The sequence below is a fragment of the Cheilinus undulatus genome, linkage group 8, assembly GCF_018320785.1.
Source record: "Cheilinus undulatus linkage group 8, ASM1832078v1, whole genome shotgun sequence".
NCBI classification, from domain to species: Eukaryota; Metazoa; Chordata; class Actinopteri; order Labriformes; family Labridae; genus Cheilinus; species Cheilinus undulatus.
The window spans coordinates 32,460,112-32,484,785 of NC_054872.1; the positions used below are offsets into that span (position 1 = coordinate 32,460,112).

The 24,674-nt window shown below is 40.7% G+C and overlaps 2 protein-coding genes across 3 annotated transcripts in view; both read left to right on the forward strand.

Moving 5' to 3' along the window:
• ncapd2 (non-SMC condensin I complex, subunit D2) overlaps window positions 1-19,970 on the forward strand; it is a 33,281-nt gene extending 13,311 nt beyond the window's left edge. Inside the window, exons 17-32 of one of the 2 annotated variants that reach the window (XM_041793447.1) lie at window positions 4-88; window positions 307-443; window positions 2,816-2,948; window positions 7,095-7,170; window positions 7,251-7,466; window positions 7,580-7,740; window positions 8,855-8,969; window positions 9,108-9,231; window positions 9,850-10,005; window positions 13,672-13,849; window positions 13,945-14,039; window positions 14,201-14,281; window positions 17,312-17,495; window positions 17,583-17,751; window positions 17,850-17,978; window positions 19,732-19,970. In XM_041793447.1, coding sequence (XP_041649381.1) covers window positions 4-88; window positions 307-443; window positions 2,816-2,948; window positions 7,095-7,170; window positions 7,251-7,466; window positions 7,580-7,740; window positions 8,855-8,969; window positions 9,108-9,231; window positions 9,850-10,005; window positions 13,672-13,849; window positions 13,945-14,039; window positions 14,201-14,281; window positions 17,312-17,495; window positions 17,583-17,751; window positions 17,850-17,978; window positions 19,732-19,814 — 2,122 coding nt within the window. In that variant the 3' untranslated portion in view covers window positions 19,815-19,970. The remainder of the gene's footprint in view (window positions 1-3; window positions 89-306; window positions 444-2,815; window positions 2,949-7,094; window positions 7,171-7,250; window positions 7,467-7,579; window positions 7,741-8,854; window positions 8,970-9,107; window positions 9,232-9,849; window positions 10,006-13,671; window positions 13,850-13,944; window positions 14,040-14,200; window positions 14,282-17,311; window positions 17,496-17,582; window positions 17,752-17,849; window positions 17,979-19,731) is intronic. The other variant, XM_041793448.1, reaches the window with a different exon arrangement.
• A 1,361-nt stretch (window positions 19,971-21,331) lies between these two features.
• wu:fj39g12 (uncharacterized protein LOC563937 homolog) lies at window positions 21,332-23,855 on the forward strand. The gene is made up of 3 exons (XM_041794174.1): window positions 21,332-21,544; window positions 22,776-22,932; window positions 23,138-23,855. The coding sequence occupies exons 2-3, from the start codon at window positions 22,834-22,836 to the stop codon at window positions 23,432-23,434; spliced, it is 396 nt and encodes a 131-aa protein (XP_041650108.1). The 5' UTR covers window positions 21,332-21,544; window positions 22,776-22,833; the 3' UTR covers window positions 23,435-23,855.
• The last annotated feature ends 819 nt before the right edge of the window (window positions 23,856-24,674 follow it).

A 24,674-nucleotide genomic window follows, 5' to 3' on the forward strand; every position in this document is an offset into this window, starting at 1 on the left:
TAGGATGAAAGCCCAGACTCTTGTGGACAGCCTGTCTGAGCTGATGGTGGATGCATCCCTGGGTACCATCCAATGTCTTGAAGAAATTGTAAGTAGCTCTAATTTCTCAGATTTGGATCATTTTCTGTTATGATAATTAGTTGTAGAAAAACAACCACGCAGAATTTAGAGGAAATATTTGTACTAGGAGCAAATGTATCATTTTTTCTTTCTTTTCCTTGTTGTCGGCTGTACTTCAGAGTGAATCATCTTATAATGAAACATGTGAGAATTTGTAGACAAACATGTCTCTTGTGGTTCCCTCAGGTTCAGGAGTTCTTTGGCAGTTCAAGTAATCTCCAGTCCACTGTGGTTCAGGTCTTGTGGGAGAGATTTACTGGCAAACGAGAAACTTCCCCCCTACACAAGCGAGCAGCAGTGTTGCTTCTAGGCATGGCTGCACGGTAAGACACTGAGCACTTTGAATTTACTCCTAAGAAACAAACATGCTATAATTTGATGAGGAAAAGGTTCAAGCAAGAGTACTAAATAACAGGTTTTGTCTGTTCTTGCCTTTGGCTGACTTGTAATCCTGGTCCAGTGACTCAGCTCCACCTACTCTGACCGCACAGAGAAACATCAGGAGAAGTGTGATCACGATGCAAACCTTTTTATTCAGTTGGTTTTATTGTACCCGTATAGTTCTGTGAGCCATAAATCCTTTCCAAATCTATTGAAAATTATGAGAATGTCATTGACGTAAGTCACATAGTTGCTTGTGTTTACTCACCCCCTCCCAACTTGGAGCTGATCTCATTGTCCACACACTTCATAGCCCTATTGAGTTGGCAGGGATGGAAAAAAAAGGCATAGCTGTAGTACAATAAGACATGACTGTTTACATCATGTGCTGGGTTTGATAACTGTCTTGTTAGAACTAGCTTACCTGTAGCAAATAGGAATACAAATTAAAGGTCTGCAGGGTCTATAAGGGTTGAAAGTTGACAAATCAATTTTACAAAATGAAAGCTTTTAAAAAAAGTATAGTATCGAAAGGAAGACCTCAAGTTGTTAAATTTCGTTGTCGTTTTCAACTAGAAAAGCACTCAGAGAGCGCAGACCTCCGCCATCAGCCCTATCTCCCAATAGTGAAGAACCCTTTAAAAACATTCCTGGATCCAGACGGTGATCTGGATCACTCCCAAAATCTGATTCCCAGATTACTCCCTCCCAGTATGGTGGAGACACGGTGAGACAAAGCATTGGCTTTGCTACGTGTGAAAGTCATAGCAGAGGGTGAATATTCCTCTAGTCCTTCCAGCATTGTGAGTATTCTCGCTACAATTCGCTGTCTTTCTCTCCGTTACACTCCAACTCGTCTCCTCGACTGGGCGTGCGTTTTTCAAACTCTATAAACTCCAAAATTTGAATAAGTTACTCATGTCCGCCATCTCCTGTAGTAAAGTGGTAACAGCGCAGACCTCCGCCATTAGCCCTATCTCCCTATTGTACAGAATCCTTCAAAAAATTCCTGGAACCAGACGGTGATCTGGATCACTCCCAAAATCTAATCAGTTCTTCCTTATGCCATGCCTGACATTTCCTGAAAGTTTCCTGAAAATCCATCCATGACTTTTTGAGTTATGTTGCTAACAAACAAATGAACAAACCCACCCGATCACATAACCTCCTTGGCGGAGGTAAAAATAAGCTAATTGCGACAACCCCCCCCCCCTCCCATTGCAATTTAATCTAATTTGCGATCTATTGCCCAGCCCTAGTCTGTTAATGTAAGCAAGCACTGCTAGCATCTCAAAGAAAGCTTTATTTGCATCCAACAACAAATACAATCTACATGGTCTTGACTATGTTAGTGTGTTGCCAGTGTAACTGGTCGGAGATTAAAGATGCAGTGGGGTTCTTAGATATATTAGAGGGGTATTGAAAAAATGTATTAGCCTGGGGTAAAATGAAGAATATTAAATTGAAATAAAATTTGTCGTTTTAGAGTTACAGCTCATGTATCCACTTGGTTGAAAGTTGCTGTAATGTGTAACAAGTAGGCAGCAATATTTGTTATGCACCTCATGTTTTATTACTTCATAGAGTCGGGTAAAATAATACTACAAGGTTTAAGAGGGTTTTATGAAGTAAGTAAAAAATGAAAACTTCATGAGATCATATTTGTTACTACTAACATTTTGCTTAAAACATAAAGTTTCTCATATCCTGATGCATACAGCCCTGAAAATTACACTTATTTGGGCATCCTATATTTCCTTCCATCAGCTAGTATATAAAACAAACAGCATTTTCAAACTTTATGTAAAATCTGCAACATTTCCTACTGCATGAAGGCACTTCCTCTTACGTGTTGGACCTGCCTCAGCTGCTTGACATTCAGCGAATCCTCTCATTAGTCAGAAAACAAGCTCAGCCTCGGCTCCTCTCCATTGTAACTGAAGTCACGACCATATAACTAGGCTCCTTGCCAGTGCGTTTCACTGAATATATATATTTTTACCCTCAATCTACCTCAAAGACTGCTGCTGCGGTAGGGATGAGTGAGCACAGGAGAGAGAGGGTAAAGAGAGACTATCTGCAGTCCACCCACACTGCAGCCTCTCTTCATCCAGTCGGCAGCATTCATAACCTATTAAATCTTATGTGCTTCTCCTAACCCGTCCTCCTACATGCATTATCTGGGCAGCAGCCTAGCACTGGCAAGGCCGGCACACAACGGCCAGGGTGATGAAGGCCAGAAATGTTAATACTTTACATAATAAAAGACCAAAAAATGCCTACATGCAACTTTTTTTGTTTGTTGATCTAACAGGGCAGAGAGGGAGGTGGTCCTCAGTAACTTGGACACTCTTTGTTCTGTGGCTCTGGGTGAAAAAGTGACTGAAGATTTTCTTCTGGCCAGAGACACAGCTATCACCATCTGCAGCATCACAGACCATGTCAGGGTAAGAAGGGATACACTTTGGACTTCTTCTAAGTGCTTATTTGTTGACTTCAGCCTGTTGAACACATTTTGGGGGCCAAAACTCCATTGTTCATTTAGAGCAGGGGTGTCCACACTTTTTCCAATGAGGGCCACATGCAGAGAAATTGAGGGCTGGCCAGGCCACATTGAGAAAGCTCATTTATATTGTGTCAAGACAGTGAATCCAACGTTAAAATGTTTAAAATATTCACAGAGATCCGCCCCTGCTTAGAATGAAAAGACGCACCTTTCATGGTGACATCTCATCTCCACATTCAGACTCAAAGCAAGGGCAAACTGCAGGAAGCTGTGTAACTTTATAGTAGTGATGGTACTAAAAGATGATTAGAGTCTTCTGCTTTCTGAACGGGTATTTTCTGCCATAATCCGTTGTCTTTATTCACCAGAGCGCTATTAATCAAGTTTTTATTATAGTAGTTAATTTTTCACTATTCATGTTTCAAAATATATTGATGTAAAAAATAAACATGTCAACGATTTCTTCTTGGCAAATGTTAATTCACAAATGAATTCCAAGCCTATACAAATAAACATAGTTAGGAAAGATTATATACAATTAGAATATGCTACCTTCTTTCTTTTAGCTAATTGTCAAATTTGTTTTATTAAGATTTATGGATTTTTACACATAAATACTGGGTGTCATATATTTTAACTCACCCATGACGGGAGCAGGGCTGCATTCAGTGGGAGCAGTGATGCTGCGCTTTTGACTAGAGGATTGCTGGCACATCTGGAGAAAGTTTGGATGTTGAGATGCGAAGGATATCACAGAGATGGCTGTCTGTTATCTTGGTTCTCAGTCTGCTTTTGTTCAAAGTCATCAAGGAAAATGTTTGCTCACATATCAGAATCATTTATTGTCATTGTACAGAGGTACAATGAAATTTCAGTGCATGAGCAGTTCCATTCGGTGCAATTATCATTTATTTTATTATTGAAACTGCTCTGGGATATGTGCTGTTTGTCAGTCTGTTAGTTTTGGCTCTTATTGTCCTGAATCGTCTTCCTGAGGGTAGCAGTTGGAACAGGTGATGTGCTGGGTGGGATGAGTCCTTCAGGATGCCCAGGGCCTTCCTGTGGCAGTGGGACGTGAACAGCTCCTTTAAGGAGAGGAGAGCACAGCCAGTGATTTTCTGTGCTGTGCTGATGACCCTCTGGAGAGCTGTTTTCTCCTGAGCAGTGCAGCTGGAAAACCACACTGGGATGCAGTATGCCAGTATACTTTCAGTGGAGCATCTGTAAAAGGACCCCAGCAGCTCCTTGGCCAGGGCGTTGCTCTTAAGGACCCTCAGGAAGTGGAGTCGCTGCTGTGCCTTTTTGATCAGCGCTGTGGTGTTGGTTTTCCAGGTCAGGTCATCATTCAGGTGCAGGCCCAGGAACCTGAAGTCCGAGACCTTCTCCACACAGTCCCCGTTAATGTGTATGGGCTGGGGGTCAGATCTGTTTCTCCTGAAGTCCACTATTATTTCTTTAGTCTTAGATGTGTTGAGGACCAGGTTGTTGATGCTGCACCATGATGACAAGATTTTTGGCCTCATCCCAGTACGCAGATTCATCCCCCTGAGATGAGCCCGACCACTTTTGTGTCATCTGCATACTTCACAATGGAGTTGCCTGGGTGGGTGGGGGTGCAGTCATGTGTATAGAGAGTGTAAAGCAGGGGACTCAGTACACATCCTTGTGGGGAGCCGGTGTTGAGGCTGAGTGCTGTGGAGAGGTGGGACCCTACTCTGACTCTCTGCAGTCGGTCACTGAGGAAGTCCTTAATCCAGAGGCAGGTGGAGTGTGGGAGGCAGAGGTTGTTCAGTTTTGATACCGGTTTACTAGGGATGATTGTGTTAAATGCTGAGCTAAAGTCAATGGAAAGAAGCCTGGCATAACTGTTTTTGTGTTCTAAATGGGTCAGAGTGGTGTGGAGGGCTATGGCGATGGCGTCCTCTGTTGATCTGTTTTCCCTATACGCGAACTGGTGAGGGTCAACTGTGGGTGGAAGTCCTTGGATGATGTGACTTCTGATCAGTTTCTCTTCATTATGCACTTCATTATGACTGCAGTGAGAGCAATTAGCCGGAATTGGCCGGAAGTCATTTAGGCTGCTGATGGGGGTCTTTTTCAGGACAGGGATGATAGTTGAGGACTTAAGGCAGGGTGGGATGGTGGCCTGAGCTAAGGACAGGTTGAATATCTTTGTAAAGACCCCAGTGAGCTGGTCTGCTCAGGTCCTGCTGCTTTCCTGGGATTTACTTTCCTTAGTACACTCCTCACATCATGTTCTTCCACCAGGAAGGAGTGGCTGGTGTTGTCTGTTGCATGAGATGGGGCTGCTTCTGATGTTGTCTGTTCGAAGCGGGCGAAGAAACAGTTCAGCTCCTCTGCCAGTGCAGCATCGCCATCCACAACATTGGGTCTGGGTTTGTAGTTCATGATATTCTGGACCCCCTGCCACACCTGCCTCGAGTTGTTGCTCTGGAGGTGGTCCTCAGTTTTGTTTTCGTAGTCCTGTTTGGCCTGTTGGATGCCCCTTGTCAGGTCTGCCCTGACTACACTGTACGTGTAGTGTACATATGTACGTTGAGCCGAACAGACACATTCTTTTTGCATGGCACATCATCAGAAACAACTTCCTTTTCCATGCTTCAGTAAAAGTCGGGTAGGTAGAGAAGCGGGTGTTTATTCTTCAGTGAAGCTGCTGACACGGCTTCAAAAATGTCCTTACTTGTTGTGCCTTTTAAACTCATCAGATCAAGCAGCTCCTCCATAATGCAAAAGTTGTCGTCAACTCCTCATAGAAAGATTAAGAGCTGTGCGGTGTCCGTGGCATCAGTGGTCTCATCACATGCGATGGAGTAAAAATCAAAAGCACAGGCTTTGTTTAAAACATGTTTTTTTAAGTTAGCTGACAAGTATTTGATTCACTGGGCATCTGTGTTCCTGGACATACTAACATTGTTGAAGTCCTGCATTTTGTCTAGACATATTATTTCTGTGACTTTAGTGAGGCACTGTTTTATGAAGTCTCCCTCAGAGAAAGGCTTTCCATGTTGGGCAATAAGATGAGCTATGTTGTAGCTGGCGGATGTGGCATTTTCTTGAGTTTTGTTGGCATGGAAAAAATAGGGGTGCACCGATTGCGATTTTCTGGCCGATCACCAATCTTTAAAAAGCCTGACCTGCCGATTCCCATTTTGGCCGATACCGATTTATTTATAACTGACAGCATACGCCTTCAATGTTCCAGTCTTATTTTATTGAATAACATTGAACAATACCTGTGAAACAATACAAACTACCCGTGAAAAAATACAAACGTGAAACATGCTGTCCAAACTACTAAATTATATCAGTTCCTTTAGTCTTTCATTTTTCACATTTTAGTAGGTAGAGGCATATGAAACCGATCTTATCCACCAATCTTATTTACAAGGATCGGCCAATCGCCAATCTCCTAAAATTAAGGAAATCGGTGCCGATACTGATTTTGGCCGATCGATCGGTGCATCCCTAGAAAAAATGCTTTTGCTGAGCTAGCAAGCTGGCGGTCATCTGCTTAACTTTCTGCTCTCACTCAGCACCGGTATATGAGATGCAAGACTGATGCTTGGTTTCATAATGTTGTCGAACGTTATAATCTTTTATCACTGCAATGGTTTCATTACAGATTAAACAGACACACTTCCCCTTGACTTCAGTAAAGAAATGTTCGTTTTCCCACCGCGCCTGAAACTTTCTGCACTCGCTTTCTATCTTGCATTTCTATGCTTCTGCCATGTTTCATCACCCATCAACTCTTCTTTGAGTGATGGCACCTTTTCCTCTTTTGACATGGATACGCTGCCTCTTCAACAAAGCTGCACCACCTAGAAGTACAATACAGTCAAGCACAAGCTTCATGTTGTCATGCAGGCCATATTTTGTTTTATTTTTAGAATGTGCCGTGGGCCGTAGTTTGGACACCCCTGATTTAGAGCAACTCTCTGAGATACACCTGCCTTTAACTGCGGCTAATAGAAAGTTCTTAAATAGAGATAGATATTAAGCTTATTAAGCTTACAAACATGTAGAGATGTTGGACAAATAACATATACTTAATTCTGTGTGCCAGCAATCAAAAGGCACTCCCTTCAGACTGCCACAGGACCATCAGCTCTTCACCTGCCTCACGCAGGCGCTTGCTGAAGGTAAATACAGACACTGATGAGACATGTTCTGTTTGTTTCTCTTGGCCTTTTTTTTCTCTGACTGATTTTTTTTCCTCCAGGTGTAGTGATGGAAGATCCTTACTGGCAGAGCTTCATGGAGCAAGCTGTTCGTCTCATCTATTTCCTGGCTGAATCCCCTGACCAGCTGTGCTCCCGGCTGCTCCAGCGCTGCGCTCGCCTCCTAATAGATCAGATTTCAGAAGGTGGAGAAGTCAACAAGGATACAAGTCAAATGCAAGATGGATCTCAAGAGTCCAGTGAACAAGGTGAACAAGGTAAGTTCCCATTTGTATTAGTCTACATTAGCATAGTAAAACCTGTCCACTGCTCATTAGTTTAGCAACAACACTCTTTGTCATACATGTCCATGTGTGTTTCTCTCCTGCAGTGAACTCTCAGTGTCTGGCCCAGTTGTTGGCTCTGTGTGGCTGCGTGGCTTTCTGGCAGGTGTCACACCTCGAGCGCAGTGTGAGCACAGAGCTGCGGAGGAGGAGAGGAGAGACTGAAGAGAGAGAGGAGAAGGAAAAGGGCCCATCCAGCAAAGCAAAGGTAAACTACATTCTGATCAAGTCTGTTTAAGGGGGCATGAAACTATCAAATAAAAACTTTTTATAAGGAATTTAAATTTTTTAAGTTCTGATATTGGACTTATTAAATAATCAACTAACTTGCTGATCAGTCAATGTTTTGAGGATCTTTGTAGCAAAAATGCTAAACATCCAATAGTTCCACTAGCTCGAACGTCAGGGTATTCAATAAAATCTTCAGAATTTAATCAATGTTGCAGTCCTGCTTTAGCTCATTCTACACTTGCTGTGAATTGTCTCATCGGGCCTGTTTTTTTAAGGTTTTTCTGGAGATGTTCTAGTTTAACAGGAAAAAACAAACCCATGTGGGTTCCAGCAGGGCTGCCTGATGATTTTTATTTAAGTGGCGCTGACAGATGATTGATTGTGAAGAACTGTTTAGCTCATCAGGTAACTGAAAGATAAATGCCTCCTTAATTAGCTTTTTAATTTTTTTATTTATTTCTTCACATCTAGGAGACAGAGTGGTATTATGAAAGTGGTATTTTGTAGTTACAATTAGAATGTAAACCAGTTGTACCAAAGGTTTTAGGTGAAGACCGAACATTAGGATGGGGACTCTTGATCTAATAAAGTCAATATGGGAATTCATTGCAGCCATATAATGGCTGTACTTTGCATCAAAAAGATTCTTTTAAGCATCTTGTAACATTGAATTGATACTAAAGCTGCTGACAGAGCAGCATTAAACTGGCTTTCCACAATACTATACCAACAAATTTCATGCCAGACAAAAATATGGGCACAGGAAAGGTTTTAAACATTTACAGCAGGGGTAGGCAAGATAATAGGAAAGCATTTTTTCTCAAGTATTTTATTGTAACTATCTATACAGCTACTGTAGCAAGAACTTCTCTGCTGCTTGTTTTTTTCCATTGTATACAAATAAGGAATAGTACTTGATCCGTCTTATTTATCAACAAACAACCATTATGTGTTTGCTTTTTTTTATAAAACTAGCTAGAAACTGGAGATTTGTCTTTTGGTTGTTGACTAAATTCTGCATGGATAGAAACACTGAACTTGATTTGCAAACTGACACAAATAAAATATCATGATTAAAATTGTTTTCACAGCAGCAAGCAGCCAATGAGAGTGCTATGGAGGAGGAGTTGGGGTTGATTGGTGCTTCTGCTGAAGATACAGAGGCTGAACTCATTAGAAAGATCTGTGAGACCGAATTACTAGCTGGTAAGACATTATGTTGTCCTTAAAGTTTTGGTCCAGCATTAATCTTTATGTAAAACCCACATTCTTAAGCAGATTTTGATATTAAGATGTTTTGATATTTGACATCCTCTCCCCTGCCTCTTGCCTCTGCCTGTTTAGAGGAGAACCTGCTGAGTGCATTCCTTCCCCTGCTGGTGAGAGTCTGCAGCTCCCCAGGACGCTACTCCCACCCACAGCTCACCACCGCTGCCTGTCTGGCGCTCTCTCAGTACATGATGATAAGGTAAACACCTGCCTAATATCATAGTCCTCCATCATATCTGTGTTCAGCTCCTAGTTACTTTGCAGCTAGATTAAGTTGTAGCAGACAAGATTGAAATCTTCACTTTGTTCTGACATTATTGTAAGTGTTTAACTTTTGGGTTGAAAAAAGTACTATCACAATGTGATGTGTTTTGGTCCATGTCATTTATGTAGTAGAGTGAATGTAGAATGATTGAAAACCTCTGTGTGTATGAAGCACAATTCAAAATACTAAGGGATCTTACTGTTAAAAAAAAACAAAAACTCAGAGGTCCATAGTGTTGCAACATAACCACAGACCATTGATTTGGTTGAAAAAATAAAAACTGAATAACATATGTGTATGAACTGAAGGAAGTTGCCAGCAAGTAGCAACCAAAACAACCTCTTAACAATAGTTTTACATGTTTCCTGGATACATCCACAACTGTGAGTAGCATAATTGTGGGAAAGAGTTTATGGAATTACAAAACTCTGAGGTTCCCTCATGTGTTTTATTTGCAACCCTAAATAAATACCTTTTCTTTAGAATAGACTGATCCAAGTTATCTGAATAATGTTTTATAATTTTTGTCTTCTTTGATTTTTTTTATTGTAGCCCATCAGTGTGTGAAGATAACATACGTCTCCTCTTCACCGTGCTGGAGCGCTCTCCTCTTCCTGTGGTCAGAGCAAATGCCATCATAGCCTTGGGAGACCTTACTGTCCGCTTTCCAAACATTTTGGAGCCTTGGACTCAGAACCTCTATGCCAGGTAAGGAAATGACTAAATCAGTTAAGAGTTAGTTAATGTTGTTTTTAGCAGCAGCCAGTATTAATAACACTAGTTTCCATACGAGCTAATCTAGCATAGCCACTAGGGCTGTCAAAAGGTACCATTTTGAAATCATGATTTAAAATGATTTGAAATTTCACTTTTTTTGCATTTAAAACTGTTTCTGTGTCATTTTCGGGTTTTTCTACTGTCTTTAACTAAACGTCATTGACTTTCAGTTTGGATACGTACCTGCTTTATAATTGGATTGACAAGACTTTTGAGAAAATAAGGAGTATAGAAATAGTAAAAGTGAATAGTATAACTGTAACTGATAACAAAAGGTTCAGGTGACTTTTGACTGAGTTTTTTTTTTTTTTTTTTTGGTAGAAATGAGACATGAAGGAGCAGTTGTGTACTTAATTTTACATCACTGTGGCTGCAGGGAGATGTTGAACTGGCCTTACCAAAGTTTGTTGAAAGTGACAAAGTGTGTGATTAATCGCGATTGAAAAAAAAAAAGTGAGATTAATCTTGACAGCCCTAATAGCCACACAAATTTTTTAAACAGAGTTTTTCCTTTGGGTAATTTCAGAACTATGTAACATTCACAATCTACATGAAAACAGTGTTTTTCCTTTTTCATAATAAATGTCTTTGGTGTTCTAAAATCATATGAGCCAGAACTGTGGGGAGGAACTATAATTCAGGGAAATAACCAAGATAACTGCAACACACAATCTAAGCTCATTTCAGACCAGCTCTTTTAGCACACAGGGTGCTAACCTGGAGACACTATCATTTGACATTTTGCATTTTCAAAACATTACCTTAAGATAGCTTTAGTGGGGGAGAATTTGGTCTAAAATAAGGTAGAAAGTGGTAAAATAATAACCACGGTTTATATCCTATGAGTCAGACTTCATGCTCCTTTACTCTCTTCCCCATTAGCAGCACATTATCATCATATACGTAAATTTGTTTTGTTTTTTTCTACCAATATCATAAAGACCAACCTACGCCTGAATGCTCAGCCAAGTGGATGAAATGTGAATGACATTTCATCATAGCCAGCATCCATCCCCCTCTGTTCACACACTTAAGCTGTTTCTGGCTGGATTTCATCAGTAGCACTGTTTCATTGCATCGTTCCTTTTAGCCGCTGAGGTGTTACTGCAGTCACAATGCTCCACTGAGCCACAAGATGGGAAAAGTTTCCTCTTTCCATCGTGACTTGTTACAACTAATAAACTTTTCTATGATCAATGCAGGACAACTCTGCTATCTGACTTGTATTCTGACCTCTGCGTTTGCCATGGAAACCAGCAGGCGCTTTATCACTGTTAAGAAAACCACCTTCCCCTTGTGAACTGGGGTGGAGCCTTGGACTTCCTCAGAAAAGGGCACTTTTAGACAACGAACAGCTTAATTATTAGTGTGGTAAAGATTGACTAGAACCAATGACTCGTAAGCTGTAATTATATAGGACGGCTGAATGAGCAGAAGGGAATGATTATTAAGTAAAGTCAAAGGTCAAAGAGCTGATGCTTTTGGGTACACTTTGATTTTGAAACACTTCATGGTTTCGTTCCTCCTGCCCACAGTTACACTGTGGTTAACTTAAAGACAGAAGTTGTTCTTTTTGATGAAGTGTGGTTTGTATTGTAACAGCTGATAAAACTCGCAATGAGGGGTGTCTGACGAGTAAAACATTCTGTTCTTTTTAAATGCAGGATTTCTCCTCTAGTGTTTTCTACCTGATAAGCCTTTCATAATGTTCTCTAATTGTCTCCACACAAACACCTCCACTTTTCTTAAGGCTGCTGCCCTGGAGCCTCCTGATAAGCGTGTTAAGAATTAATTATCCCATTCAGTGCTGTTGTAAGCCCCAGCTTTGGCATGTGGAAGTGCCATGCACAAGTGTCTGATCCTCTGCCAAGGAGTCGTGCTCTCTGGCATAAATGAGAAATGGTTAATGAGTTTCTTTTGTTCTGTGGTTTTGGGAGAGAGTAAGTCCAAATGGGTCTCCTAATGCAATCTAATTGCCCTGCCAGAGCCTGTCCTATACCATTGTATTCAGCTGAGGCTGTGACAGTTGTTTTGGTTATGTTAATGGTTATGAATGTTAGTGAATCTGTCTTTATAGAAAGCCTGATTGGCTGGGAGATGATGAATATGGAGGTGTAGAGAAATTTCTAGCTAGACCAGCTGTGTGGCACTGGGAGTGGCAAATGCCCACCTGCACCACAGTTGAGAAGAGGTCATCCAAGGCTGAAATGTGTATGTAGATTATCAAATGTAACACAAATATTAATGAGGCCATCAGGATCCATTAAAATGACTAAATTCTTTTGAGGCAGTATCTACTGAAATATGAAAGAACTTTGCTGTCTCTGTATTTATAAAAAAGCTCTAGGTTGTCTACGATAATTTTCTGGTGATAAAATACTATAACACACCTAGGATAATATTTTTACTCTTAGGCTGTGAATTCCCCCTGAATCTAAATGCCCTTAATCAGACACACATGTCCTTTTTAAGTGTTCATTTCTCAGGAAGAATTGATGGTTATTTATTCTGATCATTTATTCAAACTCTGAAACTGACTCTGCTAATTTGTTTCATTAGTCCTGTGTGGGTGTTATTTAATTACACTATATTGCCTGTACTGGCAACTCAAGCTACAACTCCACAGGAGTCCCCACATTTAAATATAAAGTGTTGTTTGAAAAACACACGGACAAATGGACAGATTGAGTCTTCACTGATCCCAGGGGATTCAGGTCTCTAGTAGAACCTATGAAGGAAAGGAGCATGAGAGCATACTGGCTCATAGCGCCGTTTGGTTACAAGTAAATGCTTAAAATGTTGCCTCACAGCAAGAAGGTCCCTGGTTTGCTTCCCGGTCAGGGCCTTTCTGTGCAGAGTTTGCATGGTCTCCTGTGTATGCTTGGGTTCTCTCCAGGTACTCCAGCTTCCTCCCACCACCAGAGACATGCTCATTAGGTTAATTGGTGACTCTAAATTGGCAGTGAATGTGAGCGTGCCTGGTTGTCTGCCTCTATATGTCAGCCCAGTGATTGACAGGCGACCAGTCTAGGGTGTACCCCGCCTCTCACCAAATGACAGCTGGGATAGGCTTCAGCCCCCACCACGCCCCCCAATGGGATAAGCAGTATAGAAAATGGATGCATTGAACTTATACCTAAGCAAAATTAAATTAGTTCTACAATATAATGGGAATGTATTTTACAGTACCGGTGTCTTTATGGCTGTAGAGGAAATCTAATATAAGTCAGTGCAGTCGTAGGGTGCAGTTGTATTTGTGTTATATTCAAGTAATTCAAATTTAAGTTTCCACAAACAAAATCTGTCTCTGTGAAACAGGTGTGTAACTATATTTTATGTCCAAGAGTAAATCACTGAGTCATCAGTTGTGTTTATTTAAAACCTCATTGCTAATGGATAAAAATCCAATTTAGAAAGTAATCCATTGATATGGAGCCACCATCAGACAGCTAAGAGTGATTCCCATTAGCTTTGGCTCCGGTTTATGTTTATGGCTAATTTGAAAAAAGAGCAGTGTCAAAGTCATCTCCCAGAGTTTCAGGCACAAAAAAGGTAGAACATGAATTCACCAGTAATTTCTCCTCTTGTCTTGTCCAGGCTGAGTGACGAGGTAGCCTCAGTGCGGCAGACAGCTGTCACAGTTCTGACTCAACTGGTGCTTAAAGATGTCCTCAAGGTCAAAGGACAAGTCAGTGAGGTAGCCGTGCTGCTAATTGACCCCGAGCCTCACATTACCAGTCTGGCACTGAACTTCTTCAACGAGCTGGCCACCAAGGTATGTAGGTTCACTCACACACTTCCAAGACTCTCACAGGAGACTGGAATAATTGGGAAGGTTTTAACCCTTTCTGTGTGATTGTAATCCATCAGGACAACGCAATCTACAACCTTCTCCCAGATATCATCAGCCGCCTGTCAGACCCAGAGAGAGGCATGAGCTCTGAGGACTTCAACACCATCATGAAGTGAGTTTCACCCTTTCATTATGTGTCAGGTTTAATCTTGTCTGTAAGGGACATGTCCATACTGAGCAGGACTCTGCGGGTCCAAATCATGACTTGCCTCTGAAGCTGTCCACAGAAATTTCAGAGCTTTGTTTTGATGCTGTTTGTCTGTATGTCCTCAGACAGCTCTTTTCCTATATCACCAAAGAGAGACAGACTGAGTCTCTCGTGGAGAAACTCTGTCAGCGCTTTAGGACTGCAAAGTAAGTACATCTCCAGTTCGCTTTTTATTTTCACATCTCTGGTCGCATCCTTCTGTCCTTTCCCTTTGTTTTCCTGCTCGTTTTTGTGCTGCAGTATTTAATTTGTGTGAGATGTAGAGGCGGATGCATGGGTAATTAGTGGGTGTAGAGAGAGATGGACAATGAAGGAGTTCACCTTTCATTTCACCTGTCACCCTCCTCTGACATCCTATTCACTCATTTTGTCATGGAAACCATTTTCCCGTATTGTTGGGAATGTTGTCAGAACAATCGGCCTGGCAAGGCTTCAGTCTTCCTCTGACTCATGCTTCATCCATACTTCAAGGAAGGACATTTTATATTACACAATGCTAAAATGAATTTAAGTATAAGAGGCTCCAGGAAAATGAGATTTTGTCTAAATGCCTGCACAAGGCTTTATACATGAGCAATGAGCTCCTTTGTTGAGGATCTAGAAATTTCCACTGAGTGGGGAAGCCAGCAGTTGAGGAAGAAAGCTGCATGACATGACTTTTACAGCATGCCCCACCAAACCTCCCTCCCCTATAAAGATTTTGCTTTCCGGCACATTTTTTTCCCCACTTTTTGATCAAATACACTAATGTTATTGTAGGTCATATACATTCCTGTTGGAAATTCCATTACATAATATTTTATCCTAAAAATATGATTTGGAGCAAAACGTGTTTGCATAATTGGTCTTCAGCAAATCACACAAAAGCATCCTGGGATATTTTAAACAGTAAAATGGCATTGTGAGGATGACGCATGGCCTGCTTTTTAGCCTCTTATGGCATAAAGCTTAGATTTGCCAACATTTCCTGTTTAAATGGGAATTCTTTAAAACCTATGCCTGGGACATAGTGGTACATCCTTCATCAGTCATCCCCCCATGGTGGCCAATGGGCCAGGGATGGCCAACCAGTGCCAATTACCTGGCACACATGAACCATAATCTTACTGTTATGTATATCATGACTTAATATGAAGGGTAAAATTGTGCAATTGTGACAAAGTTTGCTTATTCTGTCACCTTCCAGACCTTAGAATGATTTTGCTTTCTTTTTTTGAATTTAACCTGAGATAGGATTTAAGGATTCTGAATTACTATTCTACATCTACTAGTTATAACAATTATAAAATAATGGTAACTGAAGCAATAAAAACATGTATATTAACGTATGTTTGCAGTTGGGGTAAATTTGCAAATGTTTTAGCCCTCTGCTTGATATTTTTGGCACAGTTTCACCCTGAGGACAAACCAATCAGGGAGCTACACTATATTGCCAAAAGTATTCGCTCACCTGCTTTGACTTGCATATAAACTTAAGTGACATCCCATTTTTAATCCATAGGGTTTAATATGACGTCGGTCCACCCTTTGCAGTTATAACAGCTTCAACTCTTTTAGGAAAGCTTTCCACAAGGTTTAGAAGTTTGTTTATGGGGATTTTTGACCATTCTTCAAGAACTGTATTTGTGAGATCTCACACTAATGTTGGACCAGAAGGCCTGGCTCTCAGTCTTTGCTCCAGTTCATCCCAAAGGTGCTCTATGGGGTTGAGGTCAGAACTCTGTGCAGCCCAGTCAAGTTCATCCACACCAAACTCTCTTATCCATGTCGTTCTGGACCTTGCTTTGTGCACTGTTGCACAGTCATGTTGGAACAGGAAGGGGCTATCCCCAAACTGTTCCCACAAAGTTAGGAGCATGGAATTGTCCAAAATCTCTTGGTATGCTGAAGCATTCAGAGTTCCTTTCACTGGAACTAAGGGGCCAAGCCCAGCTCCTGAAAAACCACCCCACACCATAATCCCCCCTCCACCAAACTTTACATTTGGCACAATGCAGTCAGACAAAGCATTGGATGCAGTGCATTGCACTTGGTGATGTATGGCTTGGATGCAGCTGCTCAACCATGGAAACCCATTCCATGAAGCTCTCTATGCACTGTTCTTGAGCTAATCTGAAGGCCATATGTTTGGAGGTCTGTAGCGATTGACTCTGCAGAAAGTTGGTGACCTCTGTGCACTATGCTCCAGCATCCTACCACAGTACCATGCTAGAATTCACTCAGCTCCTGAGAGCGACCCATTCTTTCACAAATGTTTGTATAAACAGTCTGCATGCTTAGGTGCTTGATTTTATACACCTGTGGCCATGGAAGTGATTGGAACATCTGGTTTCAGTTATTTGGATGGGTGAGTGAATACTTTTGGCAATGTAGTGTAAGTCCTACATTGACCTGTGTGTGATCTACCTGTGTAAACTGTAGCTCATATGCCTTTGATGTCTCAAGTCACATCCAGTGTGTTATCCAGAACTAGGGAGACCCAATATGAGTTTTAACCAATATAGTGCCAGTATTTAAAACTCATTTTAGCAATTGATATGGATTTTAAAAAATGTAGTTAAGACCTAAAATGTTAGTCTTTAAAAAACAATTAAAAATAATTAAAAAGACTTCAGCTGTTGTAGATTTGTTGGTCCTGCTTAAAACTCCACAAATCCATTTGTACATATTGCTGATATTTACAGCCAAATATCTGTTATAAATAATAGATGCACAATTTGGGATTTATGCAAAAAACGCACGATTTATGAATGAATTTTTGCTGATACCAGTATTAGTACCAATATCTAAATATAGTTTAGACCTTAAACTTCAGTCCTTAAAACACTTAAGTGTAATGAATAATGAGGAAAATGAGTTCAGCTGACAGAGGTCTGTTTGTCTGGCTTAAAGCTCCACCAACTTATTTGTTCATATAATATAGACAGATCTTTATAGCCTAATCTCTGCCAGTAATTCACCTTTAAAGCTAATATCAACTGACATCAATATCATGCTGATAATATTGTGCATTCCTACTTAAATCTCTTTTATCATATGATAAAAGCATCCAGTTGACCCTACAAGTTGTGGGCTATTTGGCTGGAAGCTGATGCTCCTGAAATTCTTTTTTTTGTTTGTTTGTTTTGTGCATTTTCAAGTTTTTTAATTATGTTTTTGGGGCTCTCTTTCCTCAGGACAGAGCGTCAGTGGTGTGACTTGGCCATGTCACTTTCACTGCTCTCCATGTGTGAGCGCGGCTTCAAGAGGCTTCAGGAGTGCTGGGAGTGTTACAGTGACAAGTTAACAGAGCCTGGAGTCTACCAGCCTCTTCTCTCCATCACTGCCAAGCTCAAACGTGGTGCCAAACCCCAGTTTAAGGTGTTTAATACATCTCTACCCAATAGGTGATTGATTTATTCTTGATGCACTCTTTTTTCACTGATAGCACCTTTTTTTTTCCACTAGGCCCAGGTAGATGAGTTTGAAAAGCGTCTGACAGCCGTTCACACACGTGGCCTGGAGAATGTTGAGAGTCCAGAGATGGATGAGGAGAATCCAAAAGAGGGAGGATCCACTGAGAAGACAGTCCTGCGTACACCTCTGCCTACCAGAGGCAGACAGAAGTCAAAGAGAGGTCAGAACCTTCAGGATTTCACTGCTAGAATCCTGCTGTGAAAAGCGCCTCTGCAAAACTTAAGTAATTTATTTTTGATACTTGTTTGTATTTTTCAGGTCAAACAAAGCCTGCAGCTTCTGGTCGCGGTGACGAAAGTTTTGTGACACCTCGAAAGTCGCGCAAGTCCAAGAAACCTGTGATCACCTTCAGCAGTGATGAAGAGGAGGAGGAGGAGGATGATGAGGGTGAGTGCAGTGAGTTGAAGGATTTTTTCAGAGAATTTAACAACACTCTAATATTTATTTTAAAAATGTTTGATATGTGGAAATGTGTTTCCAAAAGGCTGTAACAACAAAGTATTTTTAATAAATGGTATTACAGGTTTCAATGATATTTGGTCTGTAATATCACAAAAAACTTTTAGAAAAAAAGCTTGCCACATTTTTTTTTATTTTGCTCCAAGTCACGACTTGTTTAGTCAGCCAGGTTGACAAAAGCCGGTAACTGTCACACAGAGCGAAGCTTCTCACTGTGCCCTAATTTTAGAAGCTGGAAGAGGATCTCATTTAAACTCTAAAATTGCAAACCAAAAAGTAGTTTTGATCCAATGGCTGCAACCATTTGTCTGATGGTTATTACAGAACAGTGAAATAACTCTGCTGATGTCTTTTAATGAACATAAAAGAAGTATTTATATTTCCTCAGTCCAGCTGTTATCGTAGATCAATACAACAGAATTCAGGGTGTTTGGAGCACTGAGCTGAACAAGACTTAGGATGGCTGTGCCTCACTTGCTTTTATAGTGAGCTGTGTGCTGTAGCAGCACTAATCCAAGATCCTGAGGATTGATCTAAAAGAATAAGAGATACAGAGATGTTTTTTGAACTTTTGAAAACAAAAGAAGAACAATTGACAAATTATGATTATATGCAACCCCATTTCCCAAAAAGTTGGGGGGCTGTGGAAAATGTGAAAAAGAAAAAGAAAAATGTATTATGTTATGTTATATGTTTGGCCTTCCCTGAAAGAAACGATTGGTTGGAAGTATATGTTGCTCCAAAGTCTCTATATACTTTCCAGCACTGATAGTGCCTCTCAAGATGTATAAGCTGCCCACACCGTAGGCATTAATGCAACCCCAATACTATCAGAGATGCAAGCTTTTGAATGGTGCACTCATGATAAGCTATATGGTCCCTCTCCCCCTTGGTCCCAAGAATGGGTGTCCATGGTTTCCAAAAAGAATTTCACATTTTGATTCATCTGACCACAGAACAGTTTTCCATTTACCTCAATCCATTTTAAATGCTCTTTAGCCCAGAGAAGAAGACAAATTGTCTCTTAAACAGGAGCTAGTCCTGCTGTTTACAAAAAGCGCCAGCTTTTAAACCTGGTTCTTCCACTAACAACATATCACAATTTCTTTACTTGTCTTGAATTGAGTTGTTTTATTTTAACCAGTTGCCCAATAGATTTATTTGCTAATTGGTGAATCACTATGTCCTGAAAGAGCATGTTTATGCAACACGAGGGAGAAAAGCTGTTAAAGAGGCACAGCTAGCCCCTTAGCCTGTGGCTTTTTCAGCATTAGAAGCGAGCAGGTGAGTTCTATTGTCAGGTAGTCACTAAGGATGCATTATTGAGGTGTTAAACTCAGTTGTTAGAGCAGGTGCCTTTATTCAGAGGCCACAGTCTTTACTGGATTAATTTCTGGTCCTGGTGCATATCTTCCCCAACACTCTCTCTCCATATTCTGTCAATCTTCAGTTGTCCTTTTAAATAAGGGCAAAAAAGTCCCAGAAAATAACCTTAAAAAGGCGCATTGCTAATTCATTGTTTAGACCTACGTGCTAAAGTGCAGTCAAACATAAATGGGGCCGAAAATGAGCCAACTATCTTTCAAATACTCTGACTGTGTTGTTGCAGCTCTGTGTCTTTCTTTGACAGCTTTAAGTGTGTTACTCGTCTTGTAATGCTCATTTCTCTTGTTTTCTTCAGATGCTGTCCTGGAGGAGAACGAGACCCCTAAAGTGACGACACCCATCGCTCGCACATCTCGACGAGCTCGCCTCAGAAACTGATTTCTTCTCTTGTTTTATTTTATTTCTCTCTCCCTATCATCATATTTGTACTTTCTAATCTTTTTGTATATTCTTTAAGATATTGTCAAAGTAGTCTGATGTATTAATGACGTAGACTAAAGATGGTTTTAATAAACTTGTTTCTCGTTTTGATAACTACGTCTGTCTCAGTTTGAGCTGCGTCACTCACCACCTCTGCAGGCTGACACGTACAAATGTGTGAAGGGCTGGGTGTCTGCTGGGTTATATCGAGTAAATTTATACCATCATTACAAGCAGCTTTGAATGTCTGCTTGTACTTTGTGTTTGGACAGCGGTGTTTAATGGATCGTCACAGCTTGCTGGGACAGTATTACTACTTTCCATGACCCTTCACCTCAGTTTTTCCCCACTTTTACATATCTCCCTCAGACTAGAAACTTTCTAGTTTTTTATACCAATATCTGCATGTTTATTTACTTTTTTCCCTTCTGACACATTTGCTGTTGCCTGGTTGGCCGCCTCTCCTCTCCTGTAATCAATCTCTTTTGTAGGTCTCCCTCTGCTCAGCCTCCCTCCCATCCTCCTCCTCCTACTCTCTGTTGCCTACTATCCCTCTTACAGCGCTCCTCTCCTCTCCTGCATGCTAGTTTAACCCCCCCTCCCTCCCCACATCACTAATCTCTCTCCTTTTTCGCCTACTCCCTCTCCCACACGCTGTCCTCTCCGAAAAGATGAGAGGGGTGCATTTCTGTGTGTGATTGATGCGTTATGTAAAGACACTCGCTGACAAACAGGCTAACGGTGTGATTGCAGCAGCGCTTTGGTTTTTATCTGAGGATAAATTTGAGTTAAATGCATTCAGTGGGCGTTTTGAGCGTGAATATGAGTAAATTTCCCCGTTTGTAACTATTTAGAGCTCCATGATGATGAATTTTACTTGTTGAAATCCTCGCTCATGCAGTGAAGATTTTAAAGAAAATTTTCACTTTTGTGCTCCCATGTTTCTGGCGTGCATATCTAATCACTGGGGTTCATTTACTTGAAATAATCAGAGGCTGCTGAACTTCATGCAGCACCTGCTAGTGTTGTAATTTGGCGGCGGGGGGCAAAGGGAGCAGATGGCACTGACAGACTGTAACTTACCCAGCAGAGAGAGGAGGTCAGGGCATGCTGGGAAAGACCACAAAGACAATGAGGAGGGAGAAAAGGGTTATATGAACAACGGGCATTGTCAAGCAGAGGGGAAACGCATAATTCAGATTAAGTTGTGACGTGACATAAGAGAATGATATGGATAGTTGCTGGTATCATTGATAAGCTGCCCTCTGGCCTCTCTTTGTGGCATCATTATGGACCTTAGAGTGTACACACAGTCACCTTGGCAATGTCAGTCCTTCTTCCCAAAGCCATGACATCACTCTAAAGAAAAAAAAAAGATGATGATGATGAAGAAGATGGGGGGGGAGCTCGTCTCACTGTGGCTCTACAAAAACCTCTGCAGCATCCCAGCTGATGCCCCAACATTCAGCTTCTGCCAAGAGGACGGACGCAGGAAGAAAAAAAAATCCTCCTTTCAATTCCATCACAGAGTGAGGAAGAGGAGGAGGAGCCAGGCAAGAGAGTGATGCTCCCTCCAGCAGGTGCCAACAAGTGAGAGGTAGCTGAGAGAGCGAGGACGAAGGACATGGAGAAGAGTCAGTGAGAGGAGAAGACACCGAGACAGAGCTCTGAGAGAAAACCAACAACAGGTGAGAGGCTCAACTTTGATATAAAGTTAGAAATGTTTATTCTTTTAAATACTCAACTATTCTCTTTTGTAAGCTCTTATCCAATGCAAGAATTCTAACATAACAAAAATATGTAAATCAAAAGTTAAGTTAAACTAGGATAGGATGATAAAATAATATATGTGAAAAAACATTTCTGTCACTTTAATCTACAATATAAACTTTGGGGAAAATAGCACAATGTAAGAAATATAATATTTTGTAATAAAATTAGTTTTAAATGCTGTTTTTTTTGTGTGTTTGTTTGTTTTACATAATTCTGACATAAAAGATTCTTACATACTTAAACTTTGCGTAGGATATTCACTTTGTTGAAATGGAGCATTAGATTTGGTGAGCTTACTTGAAGAACAAAGATTAGTTTAACATATTTTGAATGAAAATGTGATAATAAACTCCAGAATTTTACTCCACGTCTTCGTTTAGCAGTTTAGAACTAGATTAACCCTGTAAATAAGCTGGTAAATTTGGAATGGAAGAGGCATTTAAAGCTTCAATTAAAAGCACTATTAATTGCATTATCTTCTGTGGCAACTCCCACTTATCAAATAGAGAAGTGGGAAAAAATAAGATTAAATATATTTTTTAAATCCTACATTTAGATTGTACAGCATAAAGGTATATATATGTACATTTTTGATGAGAAAAAACAGTTGCAAATTATTTTTTAATATGGATAAAAGTCAGGTGATTAAAGATAAAGATAAATATTATAGGCAAATTTTAAAATATTTTATATTTTGAATTACAGTAAATGTTTTCAACTAATATACATTTTGTACAACAAAAAAATGTCAATAAAAAATATGTATTACAAGAAGTTCAAGAAAATTAGACAGTGTATAGGGTTAAATCAACATGGAAGCTTTATAATCAACTATTAATTCACGGAGAAAGGGTTTTACTCATTCCTTTTCAAATGTGATACATATGTATATATTCTCCCTGACTGTATGATGCTTTTAAGCTTCATGCTTGAAATTAAGTTTTAAATTCAAATGTTTGAATCAGTTTTATTAAAAGCACTTTTTGTTCATGTGAACTGATTTATCTATTTCCTGTAAATAATCATCATATTGACTACACTAATCTTAGTTTTTAATTTTTAAGTGCCCCTATAAAATAAAGTGTTGAAGTGTTTCTATTGGCAACTAATTTAAATTTCTACACATGAATTTTTCTTATTTTCTAGTTAGAGAAAAAAATCTCCCTGCTGCAGTTTATTTCTCCTGTCCGTCATCTCTGCCGCCATGCTGTTTCCTGTGCTGCTCTGTGCCGCCCTGCTCCTCTTTACACCGCTGGAGATCACCGAGGCTCGTGCTCTGCACCCTTCTCCTGATGCTGCCCAGGTACAGAGAGGGGAGGGGGAAGGGAAGAGTAGGGGGCTAGGAAAGGGAGGAAAAAAAGAGCATTGAAGAGGATTCAGAGTGGATGAGGGATGTAAGGGAATGGTCCAGGAAGAGGAAGAGAGAGTAATGAAATGTATCACTGATTGAATTATTCCTGCTGCTACTCTCTCTAAAAATTGAATTGAATCTTTTTTTCTCTTCCTAGTTCATGGAGCAGTTTCTGGAGCGCTACAATGACCTTCTGACTCTGGATGACCTGGAGAACCTGTTGAACAGCCCGCCAGAGGAGCAGTCCACCCTCTCCTCTGGAGCCAAAGCTGCTGAGTTTCCCAAATGGGCTGACGCACAATCACAGGCTGAGACCCCCTGGCTGCGTCTGCTGAAGGGAGCCCTGGCCAATCAGAAACGAGCAGAGCCTGACCGATCAAGGAGGGGATGGAACCGAGGATGCTTTGGGCTCAAACTGGATCGAATCGGGTCCATGAGTGGACTGGGCTGTTAGTGAGGGGGGAATGAGGACTGGTTACATCCTTCTTAGATTATCATAAAGAGGAAAAACACACCTGCAGAGAGGGATGTTAACATGTAGAGTGGTGTAAACTTGCAGCATTGCAAATGTGGTCTCATCCAGCGTAGGTTACCATAGATCAGACGCTTCACACTGTTGTGGCTGTTGTAACCGAGCAGCTGTAGTTTATTCCATGTGTAAACTGAACACTAGAACATGTGCGCTGTGTTTACATCAAAACATTATCTTTGATTGTTGGGCTTTACTTTCTTTTTAGTAAATCAGCACTTTGTGTGTTTCCAGCTTAGTCTGCATACAGTAAATGTAGAGCTGTTTAGACAGTTTGTTGCCATGGGGTGAAATCAGAACATGAAGGCACCTGTAGTTCCCACTGTTTGTTTCTGTTTACCTATGATTTGCATGAATAAATGGATTTGACAGTAGCGGCGTTCTGTTTATTTTACTAACTTAGAAAATGAATAATTTTGCGATTCAGCTTCCACCTCTATCCTTAATAGTAGTTTGCAGCCTCTGTCTGCACTTGTCAGTTCAATTTGTCCTACAAAGTAGGGCTTTAAATTATTCTGACAGACTCTTCTAAAACATCAAGGTGCGTCATTGAACCTTCCCATGCTTTTCAAGTCAGTTAGACTTCCTTCAGCATTATTTTAGAGTTTGGGAGGTTCTGCAGAAAAACTATTGCATCCTAACAATTTATTCTTGAGGCATTCGGGCAATTTTCTTGGCAATTATTGCATAATATACCACAGGACATTTATGGAGATGCTATACATTAACATGATGCAACTGTAAATTTTGAGCTCTATGGACCAGTTATGTTCCAATTGAAGAGCGAGGCTGGAGCAATGTGCTTTCGTCCATATTCAAAGTATCAAAACATGACTTTTTCACCTTATTGATGGGACAGATAAAAGTATGTGGGGATGAGAAAGTGGGATGGATGTACATCAAAGGGCCAGGACTGGGGGTCAGGCCTGCTGCCTATCCATCCAGGGCCGCAGACTCATATACAGCATATTTTTCTTGTAACTGAGCTCTTAACACCCCCAAAAGGAGACTTTGTAAGCTGACATTATTAAAGGCATGTTCATGGATGACACATGCAAGGCATGATTGTGTCAAATCCATGTAAATCAAGGGTGGATCCAGGGAGTGGTCAGAGATGGATCCTAAAAGTCTTATTAATGATATCAATATCTCTATGCATTAAAAC